Consider the following 14,535-nt stretch of genomic DNA (forward strand, 5'->3'; position numbering starts at 1 on the left):
AGGAAAATAATTTAGTCTTTTTCCAACAACGACAGCCTCAAAACCTTTGTGTCTACACTTTTTATCAGTAATTTGTGGATCGGTTTAGGCTTGATTTTAATGCACTGTTCTCTGCACTATGCATTATTCAACAAGCCCATTTTCCAAGTCCTAAATCAGGCCATCTGCATTCAGGCTATCTAGCTTACTGCAGCCCTGTGTGGAAATAGGGCAGCACTGTCTGCTTTCTGCCAGCGAGGCTAAAACAGACCTGAAAGCTGCAAAAGTTCAGCCGTGTCATTGCAGGTGGAGTTTGGAGCGTCGAGTTTGGCTTCTTTCCTGCATGGAAAGAGAAACGGTTTCCTCAGAGCTGCAACAAACATCGCAGCGTCTTTGGAATTGGCTGGCAAGAGACGAATTTATGAGAGGTTGCCCACAGGATGAATATTTAATCAGTAAATCTCATTAGCAGTTAAGAGGCAACATGAAACCGATTTTAAAGCCCTTAACTTTGTTTGTGAAAGGAAAGCGTTGTGACTCGAGCCAAACTGGAAATCATATGTGCAGTTTTACACCCTGTCATTAGAGCGAGGGGCAGCCGTTTAAAAAAAGAAACAGACCTCATGCAGTATACAGTAGTTTATGATTTGTCTCAGAGGAAAATACCAGAACATATTCTGCCTCCATATGAAGTTATGCAATATAAAATCTGAGCAGAATTATTGGAAAAGGAGATGGAGATGTGCATTTTAACACACTTTTACATGCTATAGGTTGGAAGGGCATGTTGTCTTTACTAAATTACCAAAAATACACCATTTATGAGAACCAAAAACTTTTTTTTTGTTTTGTTTTTACAGTTTCTGGCTCTGATAGATGGTGTAATTTTGGTGACTTTTTTTTTTTTTTTTAAGAAAATGTGCATTTATAAACTACAGGCAGGTTTTGGGGTCTAAAGGGTTGAACCTAGATGTGCTGCATAACTTTTACACAAAAATGCATCCTGTCTGATTTGCTTATTGAATTGATCAATGACACTGATCGACTTTCCAGGTGCAACTGACACTGTTGTATTCACTGCTGTTTCTCGAATTGAAATGCAAAATGTAACTGAGAAAACTCTCTCTTTCCCAACCCTTCCTGTTCTGTTTCCAGGATGGATCCAAGCAGAGGCAGGTGAGGAAGAAGACGGTGTCTTTCAGCTCGATGCCCAGCGACCGCAAGATCAACAGCACTGCTGCCTGCATGGCCTTCATGATGGAGGGCTGTGAGATGAAGAAGGTCCGGTCCAACTCACGTATGTACAACCGCTACTTCCTGCTGGATCCAGACATGCACTGGCTCCGCTGGGAACCGTCAAAGAAGGATTCAGAGAAGGCCAAATTGGAAATCAAAAGCATCAAGGAGGTCCGATTGGGAAAGAAAACTCCGGTTTTGCGAAGCAACGGTCTCTCAGATCAGTTCCCGGATGAGTGTGCCTTCTCCATCATCTATGGAGATAATTATGAGTCCTTGGATTTAGTTGCCACCACTGCAGATGTGGTCAGCACCTGGGTGATGGGACTGAGGTATCTGGTGTCTTACGGCCGCCACACAGTCGACATGGTGGAGCCAAGCCAACCAAGCCTACGAACATCCTGGATCGGCTCGGTGTTTGAACTGGCAGATATGGAAAAGGAAGGGCACATAGACCTGTTCAGAGCCACCCAGATCATCAAGGGACTCAACCCGGGAATGAAAGAAGCGAGGATAGAGCTAAAGTTCAAGGAGCTGCAGAAAGCGAAGGACCAGTACGGGGAGGCGATCAACATGGACACTTTTGTGGAGGCTTACTGTGAACTCTGCACACGGCCTGAGATCTTCTTCCTGCTGGTGCAGTTTTCCAGCAACAAAGAGTATCTGGACAATAAAGATCTGATGCTGTTCGTGGAGGTGGAGCAGGGCGTGGAGGCTGTAACCGAGGATATGTGCAGGGAGATTGTTCAGAAATTCGAGCCGTCTGCCGAAGGGCGGGAAAGGGGCTACCTCTCCATCGACGGTTTTACGCACTACCTCCTGTCCTCTGAATGCCACATCTTCGACCCGCAGCACAAGCGTGTTTGCCAGGATATGACCCAGCCACTCTCGCATTACTACATCAACTCCTCGCATAATGCCTCCCTCCTGGAAGACCACTTCTGGGGTTCGTCGGACATCAGCAGCTACATCCGAGCTCTGAGGATGGGCTGTCGCAGCATTGAGGTCATAGTCTGGGACGGACCCGATAATGAGCCTGTTGTGTACGTTGGCAGCTCTGTCGCCTCGCAGTTAGCTTTCTCCAAAGTTATGGACATTATAAACCAGTATGCTTTTGAAAGCTCTGAGTATCCCCTGATTCTCTGCCTGGTGACCCACTGCTGCATCCCCCAGCAGAGGGTCATGGCGCAACACATGAAGAAGATTCTTGGGGACAAGCTGCACATCGATTCACCCAACAAGGAGGAAAACTACCTGCCATCTCCTGAAAAACTCAAGGGTAAAATCCTCCTCAAGGGGAAGAAGCTGCCACCCAACTGCACCGATGCCGAGGGGGATGTGACAGATGAGGAGGAAGGTCTGGAAATGTCCAGAAGAGTTGGAGCTGACGAGAAGGACCACCTGAATGGTTTAGGCTGTAAGAGGCTCCGACTGTGCAGGGAGCTTTCTGATCTCGTGTCACTCTGCAAGTCAGTCCAGTTCAGGGACTTTGAGATCTCTAAGAGGGAGCAGAAATACTGGGAGATATGCTCCCTCAACGAGGTAGATGCTAACAGGTTTGCCAATGAATTCCCAGAAGAATTCGTCTGCTACAACAAGCGCTTCCTCTCTAGGATATACCCTACGCCGATGAGGATCGATGCCAGCAACATGAACCCACAGGACTTCTGGAAGTGCGGCTGCCAGATTGTGGCCATGAACTACCAGACACCGGGCCTGATGATGGACCTCAACCTCGGCTGGTTCCGGCAAAATGGCAACTGCGGGTATGTTCTGCGGCCAGCCATCATGAGGGAGGAGGTGTCATATTTTAGTGCCAATGCTCGGGACTCCCTGCCAGGAGTCTCTGCCCAGCTTCTTCACATCAAGGTCATCAGTGGCCAGAATCTGCCCAAACCTCGAGGTTCCGCCGCTAAAGGCGACGTGGTGGAGCCCTACATTTACGTGGAAATCCACGGCATACCAGCTGACTGCGCTGAGCAACGAACCAAGACTGTGTCCCAGAACGGCGACAACCCAATTTTTGATGAGACTTTTGAATTCCAAATCAATTTGCCGGAACTGGCGGTTCTGCGCTTTGTGGTTCTGGATGATGACTACATCGGAGACGAGTTTATCGGCCAGTACACCATCCCATTTGAGTGCCTACAGCCAGGCTATAGACACGTCCCGCTGCAGTCCCTGACCGGAGAGTTTCTGCCCAATACAACCTTGTTCGTCCACGTAGCCATCACCAACCGGCGGGGCGGAGGGAAGGCCCACAAGAGAGGTCTGTCGGTCAGGAAGGGCAGGAAGGCCCGGGAGTACACAACCACCAAGACCACCGGGATCAAGGTGGTGGACGAACTCTTCAGAGCCTCCACACAGCCGCTCAGGGAGGCAACCGACCTCAGAGAGAATGTGCAGGTAGGAAACACTGAAAAAATTAATTGTCTTAACTTTTTTTTTTTTTTTTGAAAAATTGTTTTAACCATGATTTTTAGAGAAATTCAATATTATTTTATAGATTTTTTTTTACAGTAAAATCACAGAAAAATACAGACCCAAACTGTAAATAATAATAATAAACATCAAAATCTATATTTTTACAAATGGTAATTCATCCTTGAAAATGTATTTATTGAACTAAAATCTATGTATATTAAGGGTTTAAAAATGGTAACTCATTGTATATTACCCCGTTTTGTTAACTTACAGATAGTAATAATAACTGCTAGTTAACGTGTAAATATTAATTTACACGTTAACTCTAAAAAAAAACGCACGCCAAAACTGTAAAGACTGTCCAAAACCAGAATGTTTTCTGAAAGCTGCCTGTCACTGATATTCTTCCTTTGAAAGAAAACAAAACTTTTATTCAGTAGGTTGGCAGCAGATCTTTTAAACTTAATGAAACTTGCCAGTGTGCAAATGAAGAACCCAATAAATTCTCATGTATGTCACTTTATTTAACATTATGTTGTTGAATATTGGTCTCCAATTGTCCTTCCAGTTATATTTGTTATTTTTTTAGGTTAAAACATGAAAAAGCATCAAATCTTTATCCGTTTTATCTGCCTCAGCAGCTCTAAACTGACGCAAGTGTTTCTGATTGAACTTCTTTCACTTGCTGTTGTGGATCGAGGCTTGTTGCTAATTGTGATCTATTAATGCTGCCGACGGTAATAAAGTGACATTGCTGTACAATTATGAGCTTTATGAATAGTGTAATCATTGATGAGGGACAATTACTGGCCAGGGGAGAGCGCCGGGTTGCCAGGCTCTTAGCGGACCTCTTTAAAACTCCTCGAGACGAGCGAATGAAGATTTGTAACCATGGAGTCTGTTTGGCTGATGACCAGCAGCAGAAGCCTTTCAGTGTGGTTTATTATTTGGCATGTGATGACTGAGGGCTGGTGATACTGAAGCTTATCTCGTTTGTTCAGTCTGCAAATGACTGTACAACGGCGAGCCAGCGAGCCTTTTACATGCTTTTAGTTTAGAGTGGCAACCTCTTGTCTTCTCTGACAGTTTGCAGAGAAAGTCTTTGCACAATGATTCTCCATCCAAGTGAAAAATTGTACAACTTGGATTGTTTCAAGTGTGAAAACTGATAAAAAATGAACAAAGAAATGCAATTTATTTATATCCTGCTTGTAAAGGCAAAGGTTTCTGGGCGTGTCTTTGCTCCTGTCACATTGTTACTCGCTGTACTCTCATTTTTCACTGCACTCTAAAGTCCTGCACCTCTATGGAAACAGAACAACCATGAAGGAGAGAGAATTCAGAAATGTCCTGTGCAGTATAACAGTTAAAATGTCACAAAGAGAGAAAAAGAATGGGGAAAAATGACAGGCAAAAATAACACAAAAACACAAGAATATCCAAAAAATGACACAAAAGATGCCGAAATAACAAGAAAAAATCAAACAACGACACAAGAAGATGCAAAAGAAACTGCCAAGAATGATGCAAAGAGTCCAAATTTTAAACTTGATTTGTTTAATCGTCCTGATGAAACCACACGTCACACATGATTAGTTCAAAACTGCTAAAAAGTTGAAAATCCAATGACTTTACAGTTTCTGGTTTTGATAAATGGCGTCATTTTGGGAGTCATTTTAAATAAAACATGTGTTTTAAACCAGCCGGGCAGGTTTTGGGGATCAGAGAGTTAATAGAACAGTATTTATATCAATATGTCGATCAGGGCTTTTTATTCTTCTTTTTTTTTTTTTAAATTTCCATAAATTTTCCAAAATGAAACCAACAGTCACATGTTAAAACCGAAAATCTGATTATTTCTATTTACAGGTTCTGGCTCTGATAAAAGGTTTATGATTAAAGAAAAAATAAAATAATTACAAAAAGTATGTAGAATAAAGGGATTTTGATGAAATATCGCGATGTTAAGCTCAGACTATTTTTCAGAACATCTGACTCGTCTAAGGTCTGTCGGGAAGTTAAAAATCTGTCAATTACTTCTGTTTTTACAGTTTCTGGCTCTGACATTTTAAAAAAGATAATGTGCCTTTTTATGCTGGTGGCAGGTTTTTGGGTTCAGAGGTTTAAAAAAAAAAAAAAAAAAATCCAACCTATAATGTTGCACAAGAAGACATAAGGAGACACAGGCTCGTGTGTTTCCCTCCAAAAGCTACACAAATCTTTTTTACCTTTTTATCCAGGTCATAAATACCAAGCTGCCTAATGGTACAGCAAACAAAAGCCAGACCAAACCAAATAAGCAGAGATGTGATTAGAGATCCTGTGGCATGCTGTCATGCATTTTTCAGTTGTGGAAATAGGCGCGTTTAGAAAAAAAAAACTGCATACTTCTTCTCTCCGAGACGCCGCTACGAGGGAGAAATATGTTTGGGCTGTGGAAGTGAAACTGATTTCTTAAGGTTAGAGGTTGCAAGATGACCAAACAATGGGAAAATGACTGATAATAAAGGCAGGAGTACAAGCAAATTAACCAGAAATGCTGTCAAAAACATTTAACCACGTGATTAAAGATTGATGCATTCTGGCAAAATCACATTCTTGCTTTTTGGGATCATCTAAAAATGGGCATGATTAGGTCCTAATAATGTGCTTTGGTGTCAGCCAGCGTGACAAATGATGAACTGGGAATTGAACCTGGCACAGACTAATCACACATCCTTACTTTTTGTCAAAACTCCAATCAACTAACTAATGCTAAATATGGAAATAATCACGTTCATGCCATGTGTCGCGGCTAAGACCCTAATCTGTTCTGCAGCTATGATTCATCTCTCATAACAAATGGCTTCAGAATCTAATCTATAGGCCTACATGAAAGATGTCGGCAGCTGATTGAATGTGTGTCTCTGTTAGCCTGATCAAACAACGTCGGCGCCGCTAGCCGCTCGCCGCGCCGCGCCGTAGCTCCGGTTTGAAATGTAAATTTGTCCTTTTTGAAGTAAAGAGATAAAAGTTGATGAAATAAATGAAAGAGGTGAAGTTGAGAGGGCGGTTGTAAAGAGGATCAATTAAGGTGTATTTTCTAGAATGAGGCCTTCACCTTTTAAATGTAAAAGCAATGGAGATTTATGAAGCGCTTGTCGAGAGCAGCTGTGTGGAGTTTGGTGCCAACAGGACTGGAAGCTTCATCGCCACTGATCAGCCTGGTGTCAAGCCAAGATACAGTATAGAACAGACGGGAATACACCCATGAGACGTATCGCTTAAATGTCAGATGATTCAAAATTGCTTCACCGCTCAATATTTTCATTGTTTCTGTGATGAACGGTGGAGTATTTCCTTTTATGTATGAGCAAAAACAAATACCGGAGAAAGACTGTTTTGAAAATTCGAGACCCAATATAGAAACAAAGCAAGAATACACCTGTGATTATGGAAACTAAATGGGACTTCCAATCAACTTCATAAATGTGGCTATAAAATGAGCACCAAAACTATACAGTGGATATATAGTTCCGACGGTGAAGTAATCCATGACTCCACATGGCAAAGAATTGCTGGAGGAACTAAGAAAAAAGGAAGGAAGGAAGGAGCCACAGCACCACTAATCAGAGCTGCAGTGGTCGTCCTCCTAAAATCTCTCTATGGACAGTGAACTGCAATCCAGCTGCTTCCAACTTGACACAGGGCTCATCAGTGGAAATTAGAGTTTCTGTGAAGCTCAGACACTTCAGAACATCAACTTCTGTGGATGGAGGGCAAGAAAAATACTTAAAAAGAGGCCTCATGGATGTTGGGAGCACATTCCTTGGTCAGATGATGAATTTGTTCAGCTCAGATGGAGTCCAGCTTGTTTGATGTGAACCTCATCAGGACGACCACAGTGAATAGTCCTGGCAGTAAAGCACGGAGGTGGCAGTATCATGACATGGGGCTGCATGAGTGATAAAGGTGTTGGGGAGATGACATTTATAGATGCACCATGGATATCTGTAGGTAAACCAAAATACTGTCTGACGAGATAAACAGAAGTCTGAAGAAGAGCAACATTCCAGCCAAAGCACAAAATTAGGACAAAGTGAAACTACAACCTGCACCAGTATGCGGCCTGTGTTGATTCCTGGTCAGGACTACCACAGTGAATGCAAAGTCCTGACAGTAAAGCCCAGTATAACATAAATAGATAAAGAAATTTGGTATTTTCCATGCTGAGGAGGATTGAATCTGCCATCAAACATAAATGTTGACATATGAAGTACTGAAAAAAATACGTGTTCCTATGCTAGCGGCTGTATTTTTAATATAATATAATAATAAATGCCTCCTGGTCAACTTAGAAGTGATGCAAATACTGTAATGCTACACAAATATGGCATTTAATTTATGGATCTACTCACTTCTGCTGTATACGGTATGTCTTTACACGACAAAAAAGAAAATCTTTTGAACTCACTTAAACTCCAAGTGAAGCCGTGCACGCTCACGCACTCTAGATGGTTGCTGTCAAAAGCATTATCTCACCTCACTAAGCTCTTTTAAGACTCCTTTTATCCTCCAACACCAAAGCTTCCAGGTGGTCTGCTTTCAATGACAAAGGCTAGAACAGTGCATTTGACGACTGAAACCCCGACCAGCGGGCAGATATGATAGTCTGCAGCGTTTCACATGTGAATCCAGGCAGCACATCATTTATTTCTGCTGGAGTCCTTTTTCTGGAGCGCTGCCGCCCGTGAACCTTATGAAATGTTGATGGAGCCGGAGGAGGTGCTGCCAAGCTGGAGTTTTATTTTGCTGAAAAAGTGTGTGCACATTTGCTCGGAGAGAAGAAAGAGTAGATGCAGAGATAGAAGCCGGAGAGAGAGGGGCAAACAGAAACAAAAGCAGTGTTGTAACCGGAGCGCTCGTTTGGGGAATGTTGGAAGAGGAGTAAAGTGGGGGGAAGGGACTAATTAAAAACACAAGCCTCTCATTGGGTTTTGTAACGTTGCGGCTCGGAAACAGTGTGGCTTTTATTACGCAACAATTATCAGAAAAACATTCGGTCCCGAACAAACCATACACAGACTGTAATGAATGCTAATAACTCCACTGAGTGGGTTTAAATCCAGCTCTGTGGTCCACGAGGTGTTTCTGAGCCTCTTTGTCTGCAGGGCCGGGCCTCATCCTCGAAGGTACGAAGGTTTTTCTGCAGTTTTTCTGCGCTCTTGGAGGTCCGGCTGCTTCCCACGCTGCAGGACTCTTAATACTAACAGCGGCTTGTTCTCTCTAAATGGTTTTCTGCCCTCTCTCATCTCGTATTCTCTCTCACGCTCTCTTACCTGACTCGTGTTTCCTCGGTGTTTCTCATCAGCAGCCTCCCTTGTTTGTGCAGTTCAGCCCAGTGTCTCTGCTTTTAAAAGGCATGCTGTCTTTAAAGAATTACACCGTTTATCAGAGCTACAAACTTTAAAAAAACAATAAGAATCATCAGATATTCAACAGTCCTTGAGCTGTTCATGTGAGACGTGTGCTTTGTTTTGGAAAATTAGCCAAATTTAAGCTTCAAATCATGATATTTTAACAACACTGCTGTATTCTGCACGTCTGTTTTTAAAAATTACCCCAACATTAGTCATTTGCAGAAACCAGATTCTAAAAAGCAAAAAAATTCTCCATTCCTCACTGCAACCATGAAGCCATCAGTGACTCAGTTGTTAGCAACAGTCACATGGCAGAAATTCTGGGAGAAGAGCCATTTGTGGAAATAAATCCAAAATATATGCAGTAAAATATCTATAGTGTGAGGAGCCACCATTGTTTTACAGCATTACAGTCGGGAAAACAGACAAAAATAAGCTTAAACCTGTGCATTTTCATCAAAATCACTTCTTGTCTTATTTAAAACTTTGGCAAAAATGAACCATTTGTGCAAACTAGGTTCTGTAAAAACCAAAACACTGTCAGTTTCTCGATGCCACTGACGAGCCATGAGTGACTCATCAACCGTTTTGAGGGACTTTCCAGCTAATATTCAGATTGAGCTGAAAAAAAAAGAAAGAAATTGCCAAAAAAAAAAAAGGTACCATTTACCAACTGTAGAAACAGAAACAATCATCAGATTTTCAATTTAATGAAGATCCTAGAAATTTCTGTGTGACGGGATGAATTTAGAATTGTGACATTTCATCAAAATCACTAAAATTCACGTGTCATTCAAAAAAATCCACATCTTTTGTTATTTTTGCATCTTTTTGTGTCATATTTCCATGTTTTTTTTTGTCATTTTGTGTAATTTTTGCATCTTTATGTGTAATTTTGTCATCTAGTTTGCTCCTTTTTTGTCATTTTAGCATCATTTTGTGTCATTTCTGTCTCTCTGTGGCATCATAACTGTGTCATTCTGCACAGAAGACGTTTCAAAATTCTCTCCTTTACAGTTGTTCCGTTTGATAAAGATGTATGGCTTTATATTGCGGTAAAAATGAGCCCACGGTGAGGAAAAATGTGACGGGAGTAAACTGCTTGGGGTTCGGAGGGTTAAACGCTAATGTTCGCTGAAAGAATGAAACACGATGAGAGGCGTCGGAGCTGCAGAGACTCTTGATCCAAGACGTGCAGAAACTCTGGAAATCAGGTTGGACCGTCACTGAAGTGTGAAACGACGAGACAGTGAGGCTCTGAGTGCACTCCGCATGAGATTGAATTTAGGTGGACAAACTGCTGTCGAACAGTGCTGCCAACAAATAACAGTTTACTCACGACTTGAGGGGTGTTTTTTTTTCCTTTTTTCTTTAAACTTGACGTTTATTGCTTTTTCATTAAAAACAGATCACAGTCGAGAAAAGGGGACGTAAAAAATCTCTTTGTGGTGGTGTTTTTACAAGCTGCCAACTGAATTTTAATCAAATATCTGTCTTCTCTTAGTTCAATATCTCCTGTTATATGGCCAGCGTAGAGTATTATAGATGACTCAGGTGTATTGTAGCCCAGAACACAATGATAAATAGCTTTTTAAACATTTTCCCAAAACTGTGCAGGACAAAACCAAAAAAACATGAGAATAATCTGCATTTATTCCTGAAAATCATCTCATCTTTCTGAGCATTTCTGTACTTCTGTTGCATTTTTTTACTTCCGTTGTAACCAGGAAAGACCGTCGCAGTTCAGAGGCAGAGAGTGTAACCCAGGTTGTTTTCTGAAGCTACAAAAAACAGATGTTCCTTAAACGTTTCACATAGATCGGTAGATGGTAGCTAGTCGGCTGTGCACAGAGAAGCCTCTAGTCTCCCTTCAGTTAGCAGCTCAGACAGCTGTGAGGCCAGAGTTACCTTAAAAATAAGGAAATAAGGCGTTCTGATGTCGGATTTACTTGAAACCAGGTGCTGCTCAGAAATACAGTCGGTCCTGCTGAATGTCAGGAGAACTGATGGAAATGTTTAGTCAAACTTGACAGATTTTTGGTCGCACATGCAGTAAGGTTCAATGTCTTTCTCAAGGACACTTCAACATGTGGAGAGGAAGTCCTACTAACTGAGCCACAGCTGGCTCTGAGGAAAAATAAGATTGATGCTGTATCCTTTACTGAGCAGCAAAAACCAAAAACGGTCTGTGTGGTATATCCTACGCATTTGATCGTTTTTTTCTGATAGCCTGATATTTGCACCAAGATAGGCAGACTTAGGAAGAACAACAAATTAAAGAAAAGGTGAGAAAAGAGAAGGGAGAAAGTAAGATGGATGAGCGACTGAATATTTAACACCTGCAGGCTGCGGTTTGGCTGCGGATTCTCCGTCGAACGAACAGGAAATGGATCATTTTTAGTGCCACCAAGACAAACAGTCAGTGCTGCTGTGTCTTATCTGGTTTCTGGTCAGGCGGGAGTATCACGATTCCCCTCATCAAATCCCCCTCAACCCAAGGTCATCTGCAAAAAGTGGTTGCAATATTTTTCATTCCATTATGACCTCAATCATTTTATTTGCCAAGTCGCATATCTCCGCAGGAATACGCTTCAGTTAAACACATCTGACGTCGCTTTGGTTGGTTTCGCTGTTAAAGAAATGCATTGTAGTGGGAGCAATTCAGAACACAAGGACGTACAAGGACAAAGAGGAAGCCACATGCAGAATATTTATGTGCATTGATTTATTTATAGCGTCGCATTTAACACTTGATTTTCCTTTATGATTCTTACCAGAGCATCTTGAAATCAGTGAATAGGAACAGGGTCTGTATCGCATCACAGAAAACCCGTCTCTTACTTAAGTATCACTTGCAGAATTTTTAAATGTGTATTTCCTCTTCTTTATTATTTTCTTCCCAGAATGCCATGGTGTCCTTTAAGGAGCTCTGTGGGCTAACCCCCGCAGCCAACATGAAGCAGTGCATCCTTACGGTGTCCACGTGGCTGATGAACAGCGAGCGGTCGCTGAGGGTGACGGTAGACCTGAGTGAGACTTACCCCACCATGGAGGCTCAGGGTCCGGTACCGGAGCTGCTGCGCAAAGTTCTCAACGCCTACGACATGGTAAACAAACACACGGACATGTTAGTACTGCAGCTAAATGTACAGTATACAACAGATAGGACAACACTCCTGTGCAGTATCACTTAAATGTGAAATTATTGAAAATTCTAACACCTTTCCCAAGCTGACAAGTAGACTAGTGGTTTTCGTGAATGATCAAAAACTTATAAAATGAGCTGTGAACACCAGAACTAAGCAGTGATTTAACAGATTTGCTAAAAATCCAATTATGAGACGTCACAAAGATGGAAAACACACAGAAAAATCAACTTAAAATCAGTAGAAATACAGTGTCAGCAGTAATCAGGAGGTTCAGAAGGAGCCGTAGTACCACTAATCAGAGCTGCAGCGGTCGTCCACCTGAAATGACTCCACAGACAGAGTTACATTCACAATTCAGCTGGGAAAAACAAACGGCTGCTGCCTTGGACTTGGTACAACGTTTATCAGTGGGAATCAGAGTGTCTTTGAAGCTCAGACAGCGTGACCGACATTATATAACATCAACCTCAGCAACATTGCAAGATGAATCTTTGCTAAAAAACATGAAAAGAAGCCTGAATAATATTTGGAGCACATAGACGAGACCAAGATAAATGTGTTGGGCTCAGATGGAGTCCAGCATGTTTGCTGTGAACTTAACCAGGACTACCACAGTGAATGCATCGTCCTGACAGTGGAGCACGGAGGTGGAAGTATCATGACATGGGGCTGCATGAGTGCGAAAGTATCAGGGGGATGATATTTATAGATGCACCATGACTGTCTGTGAATACTGACAGAAATACTGTCTGACAAGATGACTCCATTACCATCCAAAGCACAAAATCACACAAGAGTTTCTACAGAAGAACAACAGTGACAACAGTGACCTGGACATGAATGTGGTCTGAGCTGAGTTCAATAGAACAACTTTGGGGTGTTTTAAAGGCAGAGCAACACAACCCCTCCAGCAAAGAACGACTGAAAACAACAAAGAATATCAGAGCATCTCTGCAGAAATTTGAGTCTGTCGTCCAAAATAAAGGTGGATATATGAAGTACTAAAAAAAATATACAGATTTGAATCTGTGTGGTTTTGAATCACTTGACATTTAGGTGATATTTCACAGGGGTGTGCTCTCTTCTCTTAAAAGTATACTGTACATACACACACTTAGATGCATCTTACACTGTGTTCATGTAAGACAGTAACACTCTTATTATATTGTGTAACATCCAACTAAATATCTACCTCAGGTAAAGATAAAATGTCAAAGCACTCAAGCAGTTAAGTACGATAACAAACGCCGCCCTGAGATGATGCGATAAGCGTTTCCGGCTCTGTGCGGATCTTTATATGCGCTGTGCTGACAAAAATAAATAAAAAAAACAAACTTGATTGTTATCTCGCTGCATTCTCTTAATGCCAGCGTTTGATTCACACAGCTGGATGAGTTTCACAAACCTCTTAATTGACCAGTCAGATTGTCAAGCTGCAGCAACTCATAGTGTAATTTCACACGTCCTGAACCTCCTCTCCGACAAGAACACTGCATTTTTCACCACTTGACATTGGCTCGGCCCAGAGGGGGAGGCTGGAGGGCTCTCTCTGTAATTAGTTATCACCCGCTGTTTCTCCTCCCTCGTGAGGCTTTGTGGGAGTCGTCCAACGCTGTTCAGGTCAACAGCGCTCCTGCAGAAGACATCCGGAGCGACGCTGCAGCTCCACGTAGAAGCTGCTTTGGGTTTTATGAGGCTTCGCAGCAGGCAGGAGGCTGTCAGGGAGACTCTCACGCTCCAGTCCACAAAAAAAAAAGTTTTCTGGGGACAAGCCAAAAAGCAGGAACAAAATGTCAAATTTCATAGCTTTTAGAGGGCATCTGTTTTCAGAAACATTCGGTCTACCTGCAGGACACTGAATCATGATCAATTTAATTCAGCTTTATTTGCCTCTAAAACATATTTCTAGAAAGTAGTGTCAGTTAATCAAAACTAAAAAACACAAGTGATTTTATAAGTATCCACCCTCTTTAAGGTGACTAATTCAACACAGGTGCAGCCAGTTGGTGCTGGAAGTCACATAGTTAGTGAAATGTAGATCATCTGAGTGCAGTGAATGTGTCTCATGTCAGTGATTGTAATATAAAGACTTCTGTATCAGTCATTGGTGAACCAGTACTCCTGGATATGACTACACCACGAAGACAAGTTACTGAAAAGTCAGGAAAAAAGTACAGGAAAATCTCAAGTTACTGATTATCGCTTGGATTCCACTTTAATCCATCAATAAGAAAAGGAAGAAATATGGCACACGTGTATAGAGCAGTTCGTCCTCAAAACCTGAGGCCACCAAGACACTTATGGCTCCCCTGAAGGAGTTACAAGCTTCAGCAGCTCAGATAAATCTG

General features: G+C 42.1%; 1 protein-coding gene across 1 annotated transcript in view; it reads left to right on the top strand.

Annotated features, from left to right (window-relative positions):
• Positions 1–14,535, top strand: part of LOC103359488 (inactive phospholipase C-like protein 2) — a 110,016-nt gene that overhangs the window by 66,947 nt on the left and 28,534 nt on the right. The window contains exons 2-3 of the mRNA XM_008284850.1: positions 1,135–3,621; positions 11,942–12,145. Of these exons, the coding sequence (XP_008283072.1) occupies positions 1,135–3,621; positions 11,942–12,145 (2,691 nt within the window). The remainder of the gene's footprint in view (positions 1–1,134; positions 3,622–11,941; positions 12,146–14,535) is intronic.

Source organism: Stegastes partitus, unplaced genomic scaffold (genome assembly GCF_000690725.1).
Source record: "Stegastes partitus isolate 25-593 unplaced genomic scaffold, Stegastes_partitus-1.0.2 Scaffold376, whole genome shotgun sequence".
NCBI classification, from domain to species: domain Eukaryota; kingdom Metazoa; phylum Chordata; class Actinopteri; family Pomacentridae; genus Stegastes; species Stegastes partitus.